Below are 22,905 nucleotides of genomic sequence, written 5' to 3'. Positions count from 1 at the left end.
CAACAAAGTTCTTTAAACGAAGTTTATTTATATAACAAGCAAAAAAACAACACATATATTACCCATAGAAATGTACACTAGATGTCGCCTTGGCTACGGCAGTTCACTGGACCGAATGCGTCAAGTAGAACAGCCATCTTGAAACAGGGGAACCCCGCATCAGCGTCATTGTAGGCAATGGTGTAACGGAAATAAAATCACCATAAATCGTAATGAATGCAATTTTCTTGGTTTTCTTTTGGTTCGTTTCAACAGTCCAGAAAAAAATTAAAATTTTGATATTATGAAAATCTGTTTTTTCTATCTATAATGCATAGTGCTAGTAGGCCTAACACCCATACGCAGCACAAAAGTCAGGTGGAGATAGTAGCATTACCTAGCTACGTCCAATGACAAGACCCCTGTTTCAAGATGGCGGCGGTTTTGACGCATGCTTAGAACCCCAAGGCGACATCTAGTGTATCTATGTAGATTACCTAGGAAATCAAAACATTTGTTATTTTCGATGAGGCATTTGTTTAAGAGATCAGTTTAGCAACTAGTCAGACCATTAAAAAAACAAAACCCGAAGTAAAGTTCGGATCCAGATGTGTATCGCGTCAGTGCATGTGCGTCCTATGAAACCGTCTATACTCGATGAAAAAGCTTAAAATGCCAAAGTGAGGTGAGCTGAGCCGACCTGAACCGTGGAGTACTATGCAATAGAAAAGCGCAATTAAACTGGTGTATGTTACTCACAGCTGCTTTACTGTAACTCAACTGGTTACTCATGGTACTAGCAACTGCAGAAGATCATGGGTTTAATTCCAATGGAAAGCACATGCTCATAAAACATATAGCTTAAATGCACTGTGAGATAAACTGTCTACCATATAGATATATAAATGCCTAGATGTCTTATTTGTGCCTGTTTCTATATCGTCCCCGGTTATGTATGCACTATTGCCTGGCTTTTTAGGTGGTATATGGATATCGCCCGTGGTTATGGATACAGTATTGCCTGGCTTTTTGGGTGGTATCTGAATGCCATTCATGGTTGTGGATACAGTATTGCCTGGCTTTTTGGGTGGTATCTGAATACCATTTGTGGTTATGGATACAGTATTGCCTGGCTTTTTGGGTGGTATCTGAATGCCATTCATGGTTGTGGATACAGTATTGCCTGGCTTTTTGGGTGGTATCTGAATACCATCCGTGGTTGTGGATACAGTATTGCCTGGCTTTTCCGTCGGTATGTTGATAGAGCCGGTGGCTATGGGTATGCTATTGCCTGGCATTTCGAGCTGTATCTGGATATTGCCTGCATTTGTGGATGCGGTATTGGCTTCATTTTCAGGCAGTATCTGAATATCATCCGTGGGTATGTACTGTATGTGGTATTGCATGGATTTTCAGGTGGTATCTGAATATTATGGATGCATTATTGCCTGTCTTTCCAGGCGGTATCCGAATATTGCCCTCTGTGCGGTATTGCCCAGCTTTCCAGGCGTAATCTGAATGCCGCCCGCGACTATGGGTATACAGGTATAGGATATATATATATATATATATATATATATATATATATATATATATTAGGGCTGTCAAAAGATTAATCGCGATTAATCGCATCCAACATAAAAGTTTGTGTTTACATAGCATATGTGTGTGTACTGTGTATAAATATTATGTATATATAAATACACACACATTCATGTATATATTTAAGAAATATTTGCATTTAAATACTGTATATACATTTCTATAATTTATATTATATATAAATATAAATATTTTATATATAAATATAACAATTTTTTCTTAAATATATACATGATTGGGTGTGTTTTTATATATAAATAATAATTATACACAGTACACACACATATGTTATGTAAACACAAACTTTTATTTTGGATGCGATTAATCGCGATTAATCTTTTGACAGCCCTAATATATATATATATATATATATATATATATATATATATTAGGGATGTAACGATTCAATCACGATTCAATCGCGGTCCTCATTAAAAATGCCTGTCTGAAATCGACTCTGAATCGCAATGCTGCGATTCTTTGTTTTATGCACAGCTTGTGCCTGTATTACGGCATTTGGTCAGTAGGAAGTCCTAATCAATCTAAAATCATTATGAGTGGGAGTCGTTTATAACGTGCATTTAAAAAAGCAATACTCGTTACATAAAAATCATTCAAAATATTCTTTATTATCATGAAAATACCTGAAACAATTTGAAGAACAGCGTATAAATATTCCTGTGTAGACATTTCCTGGAATTCCGTTTGTAATGCTATTATATATATATATATATATGTTCTGCAGGATGGATTAATAATGACATGAGCTGTCTGTAATCTTTAGTTAAATATATGCAGATCTATCAGTCTGGAGGCCATGGCTTCACCTCATGTCTTGATGTTTTTGACTCTTCTGTTTGTGTGCAGGTGTGGATACATCTCTACAGATAGAGCACAGAATCCAAACAGCATCACAGGCGAACCCTGCGGGCCCTAAACACAATAAATCCCGCGTGACAAACTCAAGGGATGAACGCTTTAGATCAGGTATGATCATCTCTCTGCTGGACTCTGAAGATGATGTCAGACGATGTTAAATGACATTTAAAGAGTTGTCTTTTCAATGTCCATTTGGCTTGACATCTGTTTGGTGCATGTAACAGAAATGTTAAAGGGGGGGGGGATCAGGAGTTTTCTAACATTTGATTATGTTTATGGGGTGCACTGTAACATGCGTTTATGCTTCTTTAAAAAAAGCATTATGTTTCATATATATTTTACCTTAATTCTGCACCACTGTTTCCATCCTCATTAAAAAAGGCTGTTTAATTCCTGGGTCTATGAAGCCCCTCCCTCAGAAATACTCAATATGCTCAGATTTGTTAGCTGTCCCAGTGCGTTGTGATTTGCTGTTTCGAAAAAAGCCCCATTTGTTGTATGTTTTAGGGGGCAGGGTTTATTTAAATTTTGGCTATAGTGATGTCACTAACTCATGAAGAGGCTCAGGTGTACAGCCGCTAGTTTTTTAGAAGTGATTTCTGTTAAAGCAAATATCTCTTGTTGCATTAAACTTTAAGTGTTGTAACTTTGCAGATCTTGTTTACGCTCATACAGCAACATTAGACACTAACTGGTAAGTGGATTCAGAATTAATTTTTTAAGATGTTTATTTCTTTATGATCAGACCTGCACACTGAAGCAGTGCAAGCGGCCCTGGCAAAGTATAAAGAAAGAAAGATGCCGATGCCATCCAAGAGACGATCTGTGTTAGTTCAGTCCTCGGTTGAAGCCTGCACACCTCCAGGTACAAACCACAACACAGATATATTTGTAATGTCATGTCACATTATTATTATTAATGAGAAGAGCTGATGGTTTTAACATTGTGTCCTCACACAAAGTCTTTCACACACTGATCCCTGATCAGTTTGTCTTCATACTGTATGTCGTCTTCAGCGCTTTATTAGACCACAGTTAAGCATGTGCTTTTTAGTCCCTTAAAGGGGACAGAGAATGAAAAACCATTTTTACCTTGTCTTTGTTGAATAATGGTAGTCTACCCACATTAGGCGCGGGTGACATACAAAAAGTGCTAGACATGCTAAACATCTCAATCTCATAGAAATTCCTCTTTTAGAAATGTCAGCCAGAAAACGGCCCAATCTGAAAAACTGATGCTTATGACATCACAGGCATCTCACTGCCCCTCCACTTTAAAATAATTGGCTACATTTTTTGAGTGGCAGCAAAGTCAGCCAATCAGTAATGAGATTGCAAGTTAAGCCAGTAGGGGGAGCCAAATAGGTGCAAAACCACTTGTTTAAAATCCCCCACCCTAATAGAGCTTTCTGAGAGAGGTTTTTAGGAAGCTTCTAAGGCATTACAGACACAAACAAAAACATTTTTTGTCTACATTTCACATCACAGAACAAGGATAAATACCCCATTCAATCATTCTATGTCACCTTTAAAAATATGACATTGGGAAGTAGGAAGACATTGTTTGATGAAGAATAGACTCATTCTGCTCTTCCTCCTCCTCACCACACAGTTCCCAGAGCACAATCCCACATAGCTTACATAACATCTGAATATTGAAGATGTTTAGCATACTTGTGGAGCTGTATTGACTCAGTGTTATTCTCTTTAGCTTTGTCATTTCTGAAAGAAAAACTGTGGGTTTATGTCAGAGATTTTTCAGTCCTGCAGTTTATTTTCAAAGTGGTTAGTTTCTCCAGCTCAGTTTGTTTTGTTATAGTTGGTGATTTTTGGATGTTATGGAGACTTTTTTACACATGCTGTTTAGAGTGCATATAAAAGTCTACAAGGTTTTTGTGATGTAAAACAATGAAACCAAGAGGAATCATGTTGGAACCTGTTTGACCTTTATTGAGAAATTCCAACCTATTTATTAAAGTGAATAACAGTAAAAAAACATTTTGGGGTGGCAAGGAAAACCAGGTTGCATAAGTGTGCAGTGTGCACACACCTAGACTAATACTTATTTAAAGCACCTTTAGATTTTATCAAAGCATGCAATCAGTCAGTTTGGCATGCAATCTTGAGTCTTGACTTTGCAATTTTTTTTCATTTTTTTTTTTCATTTTAGGTGTATGTCTTCCTGTCGGTTGTGCCATATTTTGTTGATTATTGTCTTTACAGTGTTTCATGGTATATTAAATGTCTTGGAAATGTTTTGTAACCTTTGGATGATTGACATTTTTCAACAATAAGATCCTGTACCTGCTGTGTAAGCTCTCTGTGGCCCATGGCTTGTTCAGTTGGATGTTACCAAACTCACTTTATTAAGGGTTAACTAGTCATTTTAACTTAAATCTAGATGTGATTTGTTGATTCTGAATACTGCTACAATCCCTATTAAAAGGAGGTGCAAAATCATGATATTGTATTTATTTTTTACCTAAATGATTCCTGTTGTTATTCACTGTAAAAAAATTCCACAAAAATTTGCAGCTGGGTTGCCGGTAATTTACCGTAGATTTAAATGTATGTTATTTACTGGCAACATTTTGTTCAACGTTAAATAAACATTAAACATTTACAAGTCTTTGTCTTTACAGAATAAAACTAGAAAAACAGCATCAAGCAAAACATTCTGAGAAACAAAATTTCAAAAAAAAAAAAAAAACAGAAAAAGTTTGATGATGATTTCTGGTTCCCAGAATGCTTTGCATTAGGCTGTTATTGTATAGTTTTATTCTGTAAAGATAAATACTTGTTAATATTTAAAATTTATTTAACTTTGAACAAACTATTGCCAGTAAATAACATAAATTTAAATCTACGGTAATTTACCGGCAACCCAGCTGCAATTCCATTGTAATTTCTACTGATTTTTTTAAATCAGTAAAAATGTAGCAGGTTCTCTCTCAGGTACTGTGATGATTACAGTAACACTGCAGACTGACTGAATTTAGTTGGGTTGATTTCTTTTGTCTGGATCTGGTCTGCTTTATAAACACTGTTTGATTTTCTGTCTATTTTGATGAACTATTAGCTTTTGATCTGTGTGTTTGAAATCTGAGATTAATTTATCTGTTGAGCTCCTAAAGACAGAGAGTTTTAGAATAATGATTAATTGGTAAATGTTAGATTGTTACTGTCAGTTATTTTCAATGCAATTTTTGCAATAAAGTAAAAAAAACATTTATCTTTGTTTGTTTAATGGATAGTTCACCCAAAATATATCAAAATTTTGTAATTTGTTTTCAACAGAATAATCAAACTCTGGTTTGTAACAACATGAGGGGGAGTAAATAATGACACAATTTTCATTTTTTGGTAAACTTCTAGCCATTCCTGTTTCTGTCCCAAATCCCTTCCCTATAAATGTACTTCATCTCTCTCTCTCTCTCTCTCTCTCTCTCTCTCTCTCTCTCTCTCTCTCTCTCTCTCTCGCTCGCTCGCTCGCTCGCTCGCTCATTATGCTACAGCACAGATGTTTTAGCTATATAATGTGTGATTAATTAATGGACATCTGCTGTTTTCTGTGGAATATCATGATAATATATTTATAATGGGTAAATGATTGAATCATGTGTGTGTGTTATAACTGTACGCTTGATCTCTGACCACATGAGCGTGACATCATACAGATTTTCCAGCTGAACTCTGGGATCTTCTCATCACTGTGATATTTTGGGTTTGGCGAAAGAATAATCCCATTTCCCATATGTGTGTCATCTGTACACTATGTTTATATGTGAACACTTATACATAAGGTGCCTTTTTACACCTGGTCACTTCATGTGTTTTCTCTGACCGATTTATTAAAACCATTTACATTCAGGCACATAAATGCGTCTTGGCAAAACGGATATGAATCCGATCTTCTACTCCCGCGCATAAAACTTAAGACGACGCTTATGCAACAAAAGGCAGCACTTACTGTACAGTATGTTGTGTTGTATGTTGGGCAAGGGACGAGCGTCTCCTTGCTCGGCATGAGTTGGAGCACCCAGTACAGAACAGCCGAAGAGTTTTTATCTCTTTCTTTAATATAATCAAGTTTGTCATTGGACTATTTTTATGCACTGTCGTCCCTCTATAAAACAAAAAGCGTGTCGTCTTTGTTTGTTTGGCTCTCTTCCAGCTAACTTGCGAGTGACGTGCGGAGTAAAGCACTGATATATGTGGCTTCATTAACCAGATGCATTTACACATAGTCTAGTTTCATCTGAAACGCATCCCAGACCACCTCCTGAAGTGGTTTGAGCGATCAGATTTAAATCCGTCTCGGAAACATTTCGGAGGGCATTTACACCTAGTCTTTTTATGATCGGATAGCTTTCTGATCAGAGAAAACGCATGAAGTGACCAGGTGTAAAAAGCCCCTTATATGTTTTGCATGATATGTAACAATAATAATAGTTATGTCATTATTTTTCTTCCTGTTGATCGGAGGTTTTAAGATCCTCATCATCTGGATGTTTCATAAGTTTCATAAGAGTTACAGTGCATCAAATATAATATAGTTGTTACTATGGCAACCCTGTTGAATTTATATATCTCTGTGTGTTTCTCTTGACTGTTTATCTGTGGGAGTCACAAATGATTTTTTCTTGACCTGTGATCTCTCATCTGTGACCTGCCTAGAACATTTTATTCAAAACATGTGCTACAGTAATTCATTCCCAAACTGTTTACAATAATATAAATTGTAAGTTTATGTATTGGGTTTTTATGCTTGACTAAAGGTTTTTTAATGCTTATCCAGAATGCATCGGCGTATGTTTTCAGATTCATAAGTGTTTTGAAAAACCATATATTTCATTTAGACGTTGGTAGTCAATAGGGTTTAGTTGATAACACAAGTTATAACCCATATGACGTCATTTGGTAGAGGCGGTATTTACACTAAATCTGTTTCTGGTAAGAGTCATACAATCACTGTCAACATAATGTAATGATTATGCCTGAAGTCTGTTGTTGACAGCCTGAATCAGGATATTTAATTGTAGATATATCACCCAGCCCTACTCAAAACTGTCACCTTACCATCACTGAATCATATTCTTGACCTCACAGATACGTCCTCAGCGTCGGAGGATGAGGGTTCACTTCGTCGACAGGGACGGATCGCCTCCTCTTCCCCGTACCAGGCGCAACCTCGTGTAGAACATTGGTTTAACAAAGTCATCCAGGGCTCGTCCACGTCATCGTCCGCCTCCTCCACCTCCTCCCATCCCGGAGGAAGATCTCATCTGACCACGAACGCCACCTCCTCCTCAGCTGCTACTGTACTGGCCGACCTCATGGCTCACAATCAGATAGGTTAGTATCCGCATCTCCTTGCTACTGACGAAATATGTTTAGATGTTATAAGTGATGAAGAGATCTTCTCAGCCTCAGACCTCCTACTGTCATTGACCGTCTGGTGCATATTGCACACGAAAACATGAGCACGTTTTTCATTTTACAAGTTCTAATCTCAAAACATCTTATCTAAATCAGTTTACACTTGTGATTACAAGATTGCAGGTTAAATCACTGGGTTTCCTATAGTTTTTGTCGTGATCAGAATGATGTTACGGTAACGCTCTGCTTACTTATGTCTGTGAAATAATCATCATTTATTACTTTTGATTAGGACAGATTGTGTTTCCTGTAGAGACTGTCAGACATACTGTACGTGTGCTGTTTAATGTAGTTTAATTCACTGTATTTCACAGATCTTAAATATATATTAAAATAAGCTGGTCATGTTACACATCAGTCAGGGGGTTTTCTGTCTGTCTAACGCCTTGTTTAGGCTGCCAGTGAGTTTCTTACTGTGTCGTCCGTCTCTGTCAATGAGGCGTTTTTAAATCTGGTTGTCATAAACAAATGAGTACCGTCCACTTCAGTAACTGATGAGGGAAGTATGATGTGAACTCCACTGCTTCGCTCCTATCGGTAGTCGCTCCCGAAAATCGCTCATCTTTTGCATAAAGTTAAACTTTTCTTAACTTTCTTGCATCACTGGACACACCCATCCGGTCGCCAAGCGGTCACTTTCGCTTTTTTCGTTGGTAAGTTGCCAAGCTTTCATTAAAATGAATGAGATCGCGTCTCTCTTCTACTGCTAGTCGCTGGCAGTCTAAATGGGGGTAAGTGAGCATTTCTTAAACAAAATAAGTTGCGTTTCGTAGACTGTGATTTGCTTCGTTTGCTGGTGGATTTATTGGTCATTCATTGTTCTAGCCCAGTGTGAAGGGTGTGTTTTCTAAGCTGGTGTTTTCGAAAGGTGCTGTTCACTGATCTCAGAGAATTCAGTGCTGTTTCTTTAGCTTTTATTATCCAGTGAAGTGGATATGTATTGTTTATGTCTTTGCTCAGTGTAAAGATGCCTTCAATGACATTCATCCCTACAGTGGTTTATTTGTGCATGAATCGGTGTAGTTTACTGCTCTGTTGTGTAGTAATGATAAGATCCGGGTTGCATGCGTGCATACTGCATACCTGCTTTATTATTTCTTTTATTTACAGTGTTGGATATCTACAGATAAATACAGCTTTGACCTCTTCAGTTTGAAAAACAAACAGAAGACATAAACAGGATTGGGTGTTTACCGTTATTCTGGGCTTTGTTCTCTAAGAGTCTTGTTAAGGCAATAGTTCACCCAAAATGACAAACCTCAATGAGTTGCTTTTTTAATATTAAACACAGGAAGCAGTTTGGTAGATTTCTGAATGAGCAACATTAAGGCTGTGTGTCTGCCAGTGTTTTTGCCTGTGGCCAGCGTATGTTTTCAGTTGCTTGTAATGTATTGAAGCGCTATATGGTTTAAACCAGTGGTTCTCAACTCCAGTCCTCGGGCCCCCCCCTCCCAAAACGTTTTAGATGTCCACTTATATGAAACACCTGGGGCACGTTCAATCTCCCACCGGTGCGCAACGTTTTGCTACGGTTTCCGGGTTGAACGACATGTTTCCTGGAAACGGTGTGCAACGGAATACAACAGGTTTTAGAAGCGTTTTCTCTTGTTTGGTGGGTGTGTCAGAAATGTCGGCCCAATCAGCGGCAAGATGTATAAAACCACGCGGTAGTAAAGAGACAGCTCGCTCAATGGGTTCAAGTTGGAATGTTGTCTTTCATTCTGGACGGCAAGGTCAGTGACTGTAACATGGAGGGTATTTTACAGTATTAAACATACATTTATAACGATTTCATCAGGCTTCAGAAACATTTATAAAAGAACACAAAGAATGGCCTCTCAGCTACCGTAGTTGCAACTCTTGCGTCATCACAACAGGGTGTTCAATGCATCACCGTTTCAGTTTAATAAACGTTGTGCCACGTTTTGTTGGGACTGAACGCAGCCCTGATTCCACTTATTAGGCTCCTTCCAGAATGTTGGAAACTTTTCCTTAATTAACCACTAACAAGCTGATGAACTGAATCAGGTGTTTTATATATGGAGACATCTAAAATGTTCTGGGAGGGGGGCCCAAGGACTGGAGTTGAGAATCATTGGTTTAAAACAACACCAGCAGCTAGCAGGGCAGGGCACGGGGTGTTTAGTCCACGCTGAGCGCCGGCAAGTCGAAAAATGTTACAAGTTGAAAAAAGCCGGGTTTGTCAATGTCACTTTCACTCAGCCATCCTATCAAAGCAGAGAGGGGCGGGACAAATACCAGCCCCACCAAGTGACTGATAATGTGCAAATAATGTCACCACAACACACCAAATTTTAATAAACAAACCACTTGGATATAGTTTGACCTCCACTCACCTTTGACCTTTGGCACCTCATGACAGACAACCACAGTGCCCCACCGGATGTGACAGGCCTGTCGGAGCGCTCGATGCATGCGGAGCGTCCACAGGTAGCATCGGTTCGAGGGATCCCACGTGGATTCATGCAAACCAGCATCATGGAGACGGCTGATGGTGAGTCTTCTAATGCTTTAGCCTGCTGTTGCCATGACAGCAGAGCATCTTCATATCTTATACCTCATATCTTTTCTGTAAGGAAGAGTGAAAATTATTTCAGATATTTTTTTTTACAATGATCATAGTATTAATAGCTCTGTTCCAAAACCTGATGTGCTGCCTCGCTAATGTAGGCAGCTGTTCTTGAAGGCAACCTCCCAATCTAAAACAGAAGCTGATAAGACACACTGAAAGGGAAACAAAACCTGTGTGGAACACAAACTGTGCTGCTGACTTGAATCGCCATTGATTTTAAATTTAGTTGTTAACATGTTGCTAAGCTAAAAGCGTGATACTCCTGTAAAATTTCACTGCCTAAATAAGAAAGAAGTGAAACTGTATTCTCATAATGTTGATGCATGCCGTTTAAAAGCACAATTGCAGAATATGAAGACTTAAAAACACTTAAATAGGAAGCACACTAAGTTTTGAAACAGAGCTAATGAGATTAAAATACAGTTCACATGTGTTTAATATAAACTAGTAAAAAAATTTTGTTTGTTGCTTTGTGTCTTTTCCTGCTTGTCCTAGCCATGTGTCATTATATCATTGGCACATGCTACAGTATTCACCTGCATACGGCAAAAAAAAAATTATCTGGTCAAAAACATATATATATATATATATTAAATATATGCTTAAATAAATTGTGTAGAAAGTAATGTTCAATTGAATATATTTTTTAATTTAGTTTAAACCTTTTTTAAACAGGTTCGTAACATAGTTTTTCTTCCAGTGCAACGTGTTTCATTTAATTGGATTTAAATATTTGGAGGGCTAAATATATTTTTTTATACTTTTATTTAAAAATGTATTTACTTTTAAAATATATTCTCAAAATATATTTCAACAAATATATGACGAGTTTGGTTCCAAAACGCAATAAATCTTTTTTGACTTTTTTTTGTAAAAGCGTGTTTTCTTGACCAAGAAAGTGAAAATGAAGATGAAAACCACTATTTTCTATTACAAACTTTCACATAGCATCTTTAGGTGATAAAAACATTAAAAATTTAAATCCACAATTAGATTTTTAAAGATTTATTATAAAAATGGATGATTTTGAGTGCCTCTTACGTAAATTATTTGATTTTGATGGCTTACGTTTCTTTCCCGTCACAGAAAACCACCACATGTTTATCAATGCCATCAAAAGTATTATTTTGTTTTTGTTTGTTTGTTGATTACGAAGTACAAAATGAGGAAAACTAGGATTCTGTGTATTCAACGCGCAACCATTGTTTGTTTACATTGCGTGGAATGGTGCGCTGTAATTTGTGGAACGAATTTATTGCATTTTGCAGAGAAAGTGGATTGGCGTTTGTCGCGTTTTGGAACCAAAGTCTTCATATTTTTTGGCCATTTTTTTTGTATATTTTGAAATATTTTTTTGCCACAAGACACACATATGATCTAGCTTATACTTCTACGTTCTCAAACCGGAAACTTTAACAAAATACACGAAAACCCTAAAGTTTGTGTTCAGTTTTCTCTTCATCTGTGGTGTGGGTGACTGACTAATGCTGTTTGCAGAGGTCTGTAGGGTGGCCATTCGTGCCAGTTCCGCCGGACACGTCCCGAACATGTTTTCGGGGTTCGTTCTCCGGAAGTCGCATTGGCCGACCGCATACGTCATCAAGGTTTAATATTTCGGGTTTAATTTCAGAAAAGCAACCGTTACATTTCAACGTATGAATGAAACTACAATGATTGTATGTCTTAAAAGAAATAAATCTTAATTTTTTAATGTATTTTGGCACGAATGGCCTCCCTAGAGGTCTGCCAGGTTTAAACACACAGAAGTATGGATGAGATTTAAAGCATTTGTAGAATTTAAAGAATATCAACTACTGCCACCTGCTGGTACAGAAAGTCATCTCACTCAGGCACAGACAAGACGTGCTGCTTGGCCACCGTGTGTTTGGTGTGCCAGGGCAACTTTGGTCCCAGCCACTGCCAGCCTGCGGGCAATCTGAGCCGACCTCACAATCTGCGCTCCTCTGTTGGCATCGGTTGGCACTTTTAGTGTATGGAGACTTTCACTTGAGTTAAACAATCACATTGCCTTTAGCAGAATAAAGTGTGTTTAGATGAGACATTGCTCAGTTGTGTTTATTTAGGGTGTGCTGTCTCTTTAAGACACAGAGGTAAATATGACACATGAGCCTCTCTCTCCTACCTGTTTCTTTGGTGTATCAGTTGTTGTGTTGAATGAAGATTTGGTTCTGATTAAGACTGACGTTACACACAGCAGCAGTTGTTTTGTTCGACAGTGAGATTTAGTGAATCATCATCAGTCTGTCAAAGACTCGGTGTGATGCTTTCATCCTCTCTACTCCAGACACTGACAGAGATCATGAGGAGACCACAGAGGGTATTTATACAAGTTTATTTTAATTTGTCGTCTCACCTGTTGTTGTGCGTCTATATCTCTTCACAACCTCATATTTTAATCTAATGCGTCTTTTGTGTTGTTTTTTAACTATTCTTTTATATGTTTTTCATAACGTACTGTACTGTCAGGTTTAGCATCAGGTCTTTGGGGGGGGGGTGTATGTGTGTTCTGTTAATGTATATGATATGACAATGGTTTTGGGGGTGGATGTGTTTTACTCTGTGTTGTTGACATCCTTCAAGGAGGTTTAGACCTACTGTTCATTAGTCTGCTCCATTTATGAGTTTTAATGATAAAAGTACTGTGGTGGTACAGTATGAGTATTCCCAGAGGTTGAGAATGAAAGACAATCATATATATTAACATATTTCTTAGTGGAATTGAACATGATTCATGTATGATACTGTTCTCAGATCTGTTGTGTTTACCTGAATGAATACAGTGATTGTGAATGATTGTAGACAGAAAGCTGATGAATGACTCATGAGGTGACTCGCTGGGTACCGGCTTGTTGCTGGGCAGTCTGAATCAGAATCAGTGATGCTCTGGGTCAGGTGTTTTACTGAGCACGCTCAGTACCGTCTCAAACCAAACCCCACGAGTATACAGCCTCATATTGATTGACAGGCTGTTTTGTGTGAGACTACACTCATCATTCACTGTGACCTTACCATTCATATGTGTCTCACATTCTCCATATCTCTCTCTATCTTTCTCTCTCTCTCTCCGTCTCTATCTCTTTCTCTCTCTCTATGTCAATGTCTTCATCTGAAGGTGTTCCAGTCAACAGTCGAGTTTCCTCTAAGATTCAGCAGCTCCTAAACACACTGAAAAGGCCCAAAAGACCCCCGTTACGAGAGTTCTTCGTTGATGATTTTGAAGAACTTTTGGATGGTAGGTTTTATAACAGTTAGCATTAGATAGCAAACAGAAGTCTCACTAGTATACATGACAGGAATCAAACAACTAAAAGTCATTTACTAACCCCTATCTATAATCCTAACTCTACAGCTCCTGTGTTATTTCACTGTGAGGATCTTCTGTATTTCATAAGAAAGGGTGTCCTTTAAATTACATTTGAAAAATCCAACCTGCCAGGTTTGCCCATGACGTGTATTTGTTTGATTGACATTTCAACTTGCGTGGATGTCCCTGAACATTTGACATTTTGGGATTTACACAGAAAAGCTCTTGAAAAGACTTGACCCATGAGAGCAAACAGCCCATGAGAATGAAATGGTCATGTCAAGGTTGGGTTATCTGTGGTGGGTTGAATAATGAGTCACACATCCTTCCTCTCTTCACTAAATCTCTCTCTCTTTTTTCCATTAACAGCCATGTACAGCCACTCTTTCATATACTTTTTCTTTCCATCTCAACGTGTATCCCATTTATCCAATTCTCTCTTAATGGAGATACATAAAGGACGTTTCTCAAACGGAAGGCAGCATCCTCCGGAGGTCGCATGTGCAGGATGCATACGTCATCAATCCTGTTTTTTTTTCTTCAGTTAACTGAGCATTACATTCGCTAGTCATTACATTCGCTAGTCATAAACTATTAATAATAGTCAACTTTATAATTGTTAATATTCTGAAGTCTTTATGATGTATGCAGCCTAGAAATGCGACCTCCTAAGGATGCAGAAACGGCCAGTCTCACAAAACAGACAAGTGGAAAATGTCTGGTCCTTATTGCTGTTTTGTTAATAAATAATGCTGTAGTGATGAATAGACATGATCATTGTAATAGTTACGCAACAATGTTAGGTTAAAATATGTCTCTGAGATCAGTATCTCTTTCCATCAGAAGTATGAATTATTTCACAGACATACTAAGATCTGCTGTTGGTCTGCCACTCGTATCACAAAGTTTGGTCAGTCGGGTGACTTAAATAAATGGGCGTGCGGTCTGAGGCTGAAGCACATAGTGTCCTATACTCCTCTGTCTGTGACATCACTTCCTGTCTCACTGCAGTCCAGCAACCGGATCCGAACCAGCCCAAACCTGAGGGGGGTGAGATGAGACCGCTGGACGGTGAACCGCTGGGAGTGGTGACTAATTGGCCACTATCATTACTGGCTTCTCTTCATCGCTGGGGTACCACACAGCCCAAAAGTCCCTGTCTCACAGCGCTGGACAACGCTGGCAAATCTGTCTACACGCTAACATACGGTACTGACAAATCACTGCAGCTAAAATACAAACCACCACTGTACACATTATTACACGTTCAGCTGCATTGCATACATCATTTGATTTAAAGGAACATTCCACTTTTTTTCAGCTCCCCTAGGGTTAAACATTAGATTTTTACCGTTTTGTAATACATTCAGTTGATCTCCGGGTCTGGGGCTAGCACTTAGCATAGCTTAGCACAATCCATTGAATCTGATTAGACCATTAGCATCGCGCCCAAAAATAACCAAAGAGTTTCAATATTTTTCCTATTTAAAACTTGACTCTTATGTAGTTACATCGTGTACCAACAGAAAAATGAAAAGTTGCGATTTTCTAGGCAGATATGGATAGGAATTATACTCTTAAACTGACGTAATAATCAATGACTTTGCTGCCGTAACATGGCTGCAGCAGGCGTAGTGATATTACGCACTGCCCGAAAATAGTCCCCTTAGTTACCTTCAATAGCAGGGGACTATTTTCGGGCAGTGCGTAATATTACTACGCCTGCTGCAGCCATGTTACAGCAGCAAAGTCCTTGATTATTACGCCAGATTGAGAGTATAGTTCCTAGCAATATCTGCCTAGAAAATCTAAACTTTTAAAGCTGAAAAATTAGCTTTTTTTTTCAAAAAAAGTGGAATGTCCCTTTAAGGACACAGTTTATACCAAAATCCCTTCTGCTTGTCTAATATATTTTTTTCTGAAATATTTCTGTATATCTGTCATGTGTCATTTGTTTTGAATGTGTGAAACAAATCGTAAGTTTTAGTGTGTGTATTTGTAGGGAAGTTATGGACGCGTTGTCTTAAACTGGCCTACACGCTGCTGAATAAACTGAGCTCCAGGAATGAACCACTGCTGCGGCCCGGAGACAGAGTAAGAATCACACAAACAACAAATAAAAGAGAGAGATTCACATCTTCTTCTGTAGCTACCGTAAAAGTGGTTTGATGAGACATAAGACGAGAAGAGACACGAGTTCACCAGAACAAAACAAGATTTTTTAACTTTTTTTATCCTCAATTGGAAAATACTCTTTTAGTCAACTGAAATCACATCATTTTGAAATGTTTTAAATAATCTATGATTTAGTCACTAACAATATTTGACATTAAATAGACCTAAGTAAGCAAAAACCTTCAAAATGTCATATATAATAATGATGAGACAATAATAATTAAAGTTTAAAACCAAATAAACATATGGGGCCCTATCTTGCACCCAGCGCAATTGACTTTGTCAGTGACGCATGTATCATTCGTATTTTGCGCCGGCGCACAGCGGGGTTTTTCCCTCCACAGATGCACGTCAGCAAACTAGGGAATGAACTTGCGCTCCCTGGGCGGTTCAGCGCAAAAAGGAGGCGTGTTGCGGCGCAAACCATCTCTTATGCTAGTTTGCAGTTTCAAAAAACAATTGCGCTATTAACCAAAAAAAACTAGTCTAAAGTCAGTGGCGCGTTGCGCGTGGTTCATTATGCTATTTTAAGGGCGCATGCTTGACCATAATGTATAGCGTGCACAACGCGCATACACTTTGCTTATCTAATCTACACAGATGCAACAGTTATTTTTGCAAATCATAAATTGTTACACTTAAAAATATTAATACACAAGATAAGGGGAATCATAGTGGTGAGCATTGTGGTGATAGTTTTTATTCATTCTCATGCAAATAACGGTTAAAATATTTTCATAAGTTTGTTGTGTGGCTGTATTACGTTTATTTTATTTAAATAATAGTTAAAATGTTTTCATAAGAAACCTTAATGTATATGAACTTGATTTGTAAGAGTACTTTGGGGTTGGACCTTGCTTGCGTTTCTTGGGTCCGATTTCAAAGCCCCCAAACCCTTTCAGCGGTGAGGGTGGACGCAGCGATGTCCTCTGCTGGCGTCAAGTCCTGAGGCAGATCCACCTCCCGTTACACGGCGTGCCCGATTTATGCTGGCAAGCGTGGGATTCCCCCGTACAAGGACGTCGGTCTCCTCGGCTGTGAACCGCTCCTGGCGTGCGCCTGGTAAATCCGTCATAATAATAGCAACCCGCCATGGAACTTGCGCCCTTGCGTTTAAAGGGAATGTTGGCTAGCGTTCTGATTGGTTTATTTGACGTTACGCCCAAACCACACCTATGAATAATGAACCTACTTCAGACCAACCCCTTATTGATTTGCGCCCGGCGCAAGAGTTATTTCTCACGCCGGGAAAATAGCAACAGCACCCAAGATCCGCCCACAAACTCACTTGCGCGTTGCGCTTCGCACTTGCGTTTCAGATCGTTAAAATAGAGCCCATGGTTTATTCAACAAAAAGATTAAAATAGTTTATGTGTAATAACAAACATCCTGCAGAGGGCGTCATTGTCATTGTTATATTTATTTTATTTTAACATTGAGAACATGTTTCTTTTGGCCAGTCGATGTTTAAATCCACTTAATCTTTAATATTTGTCTAATTCTTTACAATAAAAAAGCCACTGTCATTCTTCAGCAGGAACATGCAGACATCTAATCACGTAAAGCATTAATCTGCTGAGACGCTTCACCATTAATGATTAACAGTCAAACACAACGCGCCTCAGAATTTATAAGTAAAAGATTTTGCCACAAGCTCACGAGACAATTTTTCACCTCGACTAGAAATCTTGTAACGTTTTAATATCATGAGATCTCGTGGCACACCCCTAGCAGCTAACTGTCCTCTGGTTTCCGTAGGTTGCACTTGTTTTCCCAAACAATGATCCTGTGATGTTCATGGTGGCGTTTTATGGATGTCTTCTGGCTGAGCTGGTACCTGTGCCCATAGAAGTGCCGCTGACTAGAAAGGTATAAACATTAGACCAATGCACAACTGTAAATAAAACACAACAGATGTTTTCTGATGTCCTTTATCTCATATACAGTACCAACATCTGACAGCAAATTATATAAAGTATAATGTCGGGCTTTTATATGTTATGAGCACAAATCACTTACTGATGGAAAGGTCAATCTCTAATCATTCAAACAAGTTGCAGTGTTGTTGTGTTTGAGAAGATCGTACAGGGTTTTATGTTTTATGAAATAGCCTTATATTAAATTATTCATAGCTGTTTCTGTGCACTAATGTCTTTTAGTGCTCACTTCTGCTTCTCTATCGCCTCTCATATTAAACTGTTCTTTTATACTTCACATGGGTTCAATTGAAACAAATCACATGATATTAGTTGTGTTGCAAATCGTTGGTGAATGTGCATTATAGTAAGCAGGTTTGGTTTAAAACATGAGGACTTGTAGATGATTTGTGAAGCACACAGGAATGCATACTGTACTGTATGTGTGTGTATGAGTGTCTGGTGGTGTATTGATGTGTAATGTCTCTGTCTGTCTGTCTGTCTGTCTGTCTCATCAGGACGCTGGCAGTCAGCAGGTTGGTTTTCTGCTGGGTAGCTGTGGTGTGACTTTGGCTTTGACCTCTGATGCCTGTCAGAAAGGTTTGCCCAAAGCACAGACCGGAGAGGTGCTCACTTTTAAGGGTGGGTGGTTGACTCCTGCAAACTTTTAAATTACTCTTCATTTAGCACTGCTATTATATGACACGTGTGTGTGTTTTACAGGTTGGCCGCGACTACTGTGGTTTGTTACGGATGGAAAGCATGTTGTGAAACCCCCTAAAGACTGGCATCCACCAATCAGGGACGCTAGCAATGAGATTGCCTATATCGAGGTCAGAGTCACACTGGTTCACATATATCTCTAATATGAATTGGATTAATTAGATATCAGACCTAATCACTTTCGTCTGTCTGTCTGTCTTCAGTATAAGAGCAGTAAGGAGGGCTGTACCATGGGTATCACCGTGTCTCACTCGGCTATGTTGGCTCACTGTCATGCACTCACTCAGTCTTGTGGATACACAGAGGGTGAGAATGTGATTTATACACACATAACACATCACTGAGATGAGAACTGCAAGTCTGATACAGTTTGTGCATTTCAAGTCTGGTTCATTTATAAAGCCTTTTCCACTACAAAGTAGAACAAAGGGCTGTACAGTAATGAAAATAGAACAATAAAGAATAAAAATTACAACATTTTACCGAAAAATAAAACCCAGTAGAAACCTAAGAAAGAAAAAGAAGAAAATTAATACACATCAAACTACAAAGGTCTACAAGAATTCATATGAATCCGGTTTGTAATATATTCTTGGGCCATACCATGGACAGCTTTAAAAACGTAGAGCAAAACCTTACATTTAATCCAATATTTAACCGGAAGCCTAAGCAACTTATCCAAAATTGGACTAATATGCTCCCTTGTCTTAGTGCTAGTAAGGAGCCTCGAAGCTGTGTTACGAACAAATTACAATTTAGAAAAAAGAGATTGGCTTACTCCCAAATAGAGTGCATTACAATAGTCCAAGCGAGACTTCATTTTTGAAATAGTCCTCAACTTAAAAAAGCTACTTTTCACCATGCATTTAATCTAATTTTCAAATGTCAGAGCTGAATTTAATTCCACCCAGATTTTTTATCTGGGGCTGCACATTCCCAAAACTAATATCTTCAGATGGTGTCGCTAAAGACGACTTTGCTCTAACCAACATTTCACCTCCTTAAGACATAAGAATAAAGGTAATTAAGAAGTTAGTCTTTCAGAGCTAATAGGCAAGTAAATCTGAATATCATACAGCATTTTGTGTTTTTTAAAGACATGAAAGGCAGCAAAAATAAAGGAAACATAATAGGGCCCAAAATGGAGCCCTGAGGAACTCCACATTCAGTAAAAACACCAGAGGACGGCAATTCCCCTTCAAATAATAGGAAAATCATTTTAAAACATTGCCTCTCAACATGCTCTAAATGCTTAATGAGAATATTATGATCAATCAAATTAAAAGCTGCATTAAGGTCAATGAGTAACAAAACTCACAGCTCACAGTAGAGCTGATTCAGAGCTATTTCTGCCCTAACTTCTTTACATTTGCTCAAGTTTCAACATAATCTTTATTGTCCATATATCTTAAATGTAAAAATTTTCTTTAGGTGAAATTGTAACAAATGTTTTGGACTTTAAACGGGATGCTGGTCTGTGGCACGGAGTCTTGACAGTGAGTCACAAACGCAAACATGTATACACACACACATATTAACATTCATCTCTTTATATCTCAACTGTTTCTTGTATCTGTTGTTATACTTCAGAGTGTGATGAACAGAATTCACGTCATCAGCATCCCATACTCATTGATGAAGGTCAACCCTCTGTCCTGGATTCAGAAAGTTCACACCTATAAAGGTGAGTCTTAACCCAGACCTCTCCTGCATCTCTGTAGTCGTAACTCTCAGCACAAAACTACTTACTCAGATGTATACAGGTTTTAGAGAAAAGCCACGTCATACTGTACTGCACCTAATACAGTTGTCACTCCTTAAAATGTACTAATGGAGGTGATAACTGCACTCCACAATGGAATTCACTCCAGAATTAGATCCACATTGCCTGGACAGAACTGATCTGAAAGTCAGAGATACGTACATGCAATGATGTAATGATTGTTATTGAAATGTTATCATAGCAGTTTCAGTAGGGGCTCATGTGACCATACACAAATAAACTGATTTATGCCATTTATGTTTTTAAGTGTTTTGCAAAACTGGGAACAAAATTCTAACAAGATATAGATTTTGTAGCAGTAACCTTCAACTCTTTGTGACAATTAATGTGTGTTTTATGATTTGTTTGAAAAGCACGTGTAGCAGTGGTTAAATCCAGAGACATGCACTGGTCACTTTTAGCCCAGCGGGATCAGAGAGACATTAGTCTCAGTTCTCTACGCATGCTTATTGTTGCAGATGGAGCTAATCCCTGTGAGTATACTCTCATATAATCCCTACAAGTATACGCTTATATAATACCCATGAGTATACGCTTATGTAACACCTGTGAGTATATGCTTATATCATCTCTGAGGGTATACACTTTTATAATTCCTGTGAAAATTGTTTCATATAATTCCTGCGAATAAAGTCTTATATTATATAATCCCTGCAAGTAAATTTATATAATACTTGCAATTGTACATTTATATAATTCATGTGAGTATACGTTTATATAATCTCTTGGGGTATACCCTATATAATCCCTGCGGTTACAGGTTTATATAATCCCCGCGAATATAGGTTTATATAATCCCTGTGAGTATACGCTTAAATAATCCCTGCAATAATACATTTATATAATCCCTGCGAATATAGGTTTATATAATCCCTGTAAGTATACGCTTAAATAATCCCTGCAATAATACACTTATATAATCAATGCAAATATAGTCTAATATAATCCCTGTGAATATAGGATTATATAATCCCTGTGAGTATACACTTATACAATACCTGCAAATACGTTTATATAATAGCTGTGAGTATACACTTATATAATCCCTGCGGGTATATTCTTACATAATCCCTGTGAGTATAGGTTTATATTATCCTTGCAAGTATATGCTTATATAATACCTGTGTGTACACATTTACTGTATATAATCCTTGTAGGTATATGCTCATGTAAACCCTGTGGGCATACGTTTATATAATTCCTCTGGGTACTCATTTATCTAATCCTGTAGGTTTACGCTTATATAAACCCTGCAGGTATACACCTAAATAATTCCTGTGAGTATAATCTTATATAATCCCTGAGGGTATACACTTTTATAATTCCTGTGAAAATTGGTTTATATAATCCCTGCGAATATAGTTTTATATTATATAATCCCTGCAAGTAAATTTATATAATACTTGCAATTGTACATTTATATAATTCATGTGAGTATACGTTTATATAATCCCTGAGGGTATACCCTTATATAATCCCTGCGGTTACAGGTTTATATAATCCCTGCGAATATAGGTTTATTTAATCCCCGTGAGTATACGCTTAAATAATCCCTGCAATAATACATTTATATAATCCCTGCGAATATAGGTTTATATAATCCCTGTAAGTATACGCTTAAATAATCCCTGCAATAATACACTTATTTAATAAATGCAAATATAGTCTTATATAATCCCTGTGAATATAGGATTATATAATCCCTGTGAGTATACACTCATACAATACCTGCAAATACGTTTATATAATAGCTGTGAGTATACACTTATATAATCCATGCGGGTATATTCTTACATAATCCCTGTGAGTGTAGGTTTATATTATCCTTGCAAGTATACGCTTATATAATACCTGTGTGTACACATTTACTGTATATTATCCTTGCAGGTATATGCTCATGTAAACCCTGTGGGCATACGTTTATATAATTCCTGTGGGTACTCATTTATCTAATCCTGTAGGTTCATGCTTATATAAAACCTGCAGGTATACACCTAAGTAATTCCTGTGAGTATAATCTTATATAATCCCTGAGGGTATACACTTTTATAATTCCTGTGAGAATTAGTTTATATAATCCCTGAGGGTATACCCTTATATAATCCCTGTGGTTACAGGTTTATATAATCCCTGCGAATATAGGTTTATATTCTCCCTGTGAGTATACGCTTAAATAATCCCTGCAATAATAAATTTATATAATCCCTGCGAATATAGGTTTATATAATCCCTGTAAGTATATGCTTAAATAATCCCTGCAATAATACACTTATATAATCAATGCAAATATAGTTTTATATAATCCCTGTGAATATAGGATTATATAATCCCTGTGAGTATACACTCATACAATACCTGCAAATACGTTTATATAATAGCTGTGAGTATACACTTATATAATCCATGCGGGTATATTCTTACATAATCCCTGTGAGTGTAGGTTTATATTATCCTTGCAAGTATACGCTTATATAATACCTGTGTGTACACA

The 22,905-nt window shown here is 37.7% G+C and overlaps 1 protein-coding gene across 6 annotated transcripts in view; it reads left to right on the top strand.

Annotated features, from left to right (window-relative positions):
• The window catches only part of dip2a (disco-interacting protein 2 homolog A), a 122,289-nt gene that overhangs the window by 78,198 nt on the left and 21,186 nt on the right, over nucleotides 1–22,905 (top strand). For 2 of the 6 annotated variants that reach the window (XM_065293139.2, XM_065293143.2), the window contains exons 3-17: nucleotides 2,449–2,568; nucleotides 3,206–3,325; nucleotides 7,570–7,815; nucleotides 10,283–10,414; nucleotides 12,798–12,830; nucleotides 13,626–13,745; nucleotides 14,829–15,026; nucleotides 15,820–15,911; nucleotides 17,751–17,861; nucleotides 18,427–18,550; nucleotides 18,632–18,741; nucleotides 18,835–18,937; nucleotides 20,063–20,127; nucleotides 20,222–20,315; nucleotides 20,768–20,887. In XM_065293139.2, the coding sequence (XP_065149211.1) occupies nucleotides 2,449–2,568; nucleotides 3,206–3,325; nucleotides 7,570–7,815; nucleotides 10,283–10,414; nucleotides 12,798–12,830; nucleotides 13,626–13,745; nucleotides 14,829–15,026; nucleotides 15,820–15,911; nucleotides 17,751–17,861; nucleotides 18,427–18,550; nucleotides 18,632–18,741; nucleotides 18,835–18,937; nucleotides 20,063–20,127; nucleotides 20,222–20,315; nucleotides 20,768–20,887 (1,788 nt within the window). The remainder of the gene's footprint in view (nucleotides 1–2,448; nucleotides 2,569–3,205; nucleotides 3,326–7,569; nucleotides 7,816–10,282; nucleotides 10,415–12,797; nucleotides 12,831–13,625; nucleotides 13,746–14,828; nucleotides 15,027–15,819; nucleotides 15,912–17,750; nucleotides 17,862–18,426; nucleotides 18,551–18,631; nucleotides 18,742–18,834; nucleotides 18,938–20,062; nucleotides 20,128–20,221; nucleotides 20,316–20,767; nucleotides 20,888–22,905) is intronic. The other 4 variants (XM_065293141.2, XM_065293144.2, XM_065293140.2 and 1 more) reach the window with 3 other exon arrangements.

Source organism: Paramisgurnus dabryanus, chromosome 15, assembly GCF_030506205.2.
Source record: "Paramisgurnus dabryanus chromosome 15, PD_genome_1.1, whole genome shotgun sequence".
Classification (NCBI taxonomy): domain Eukaryota; kingdom Metazoa; phylum Chordata; class Actinopteri; order Cypriniformes; family Cobitidae; genus Paramisgurnus; species Paramisgurnus dabryanus.
Note: the sequence above shows the minus strand (reverse complement) of the source record. Positions and strands in the feature narration are given on the sequence as shown.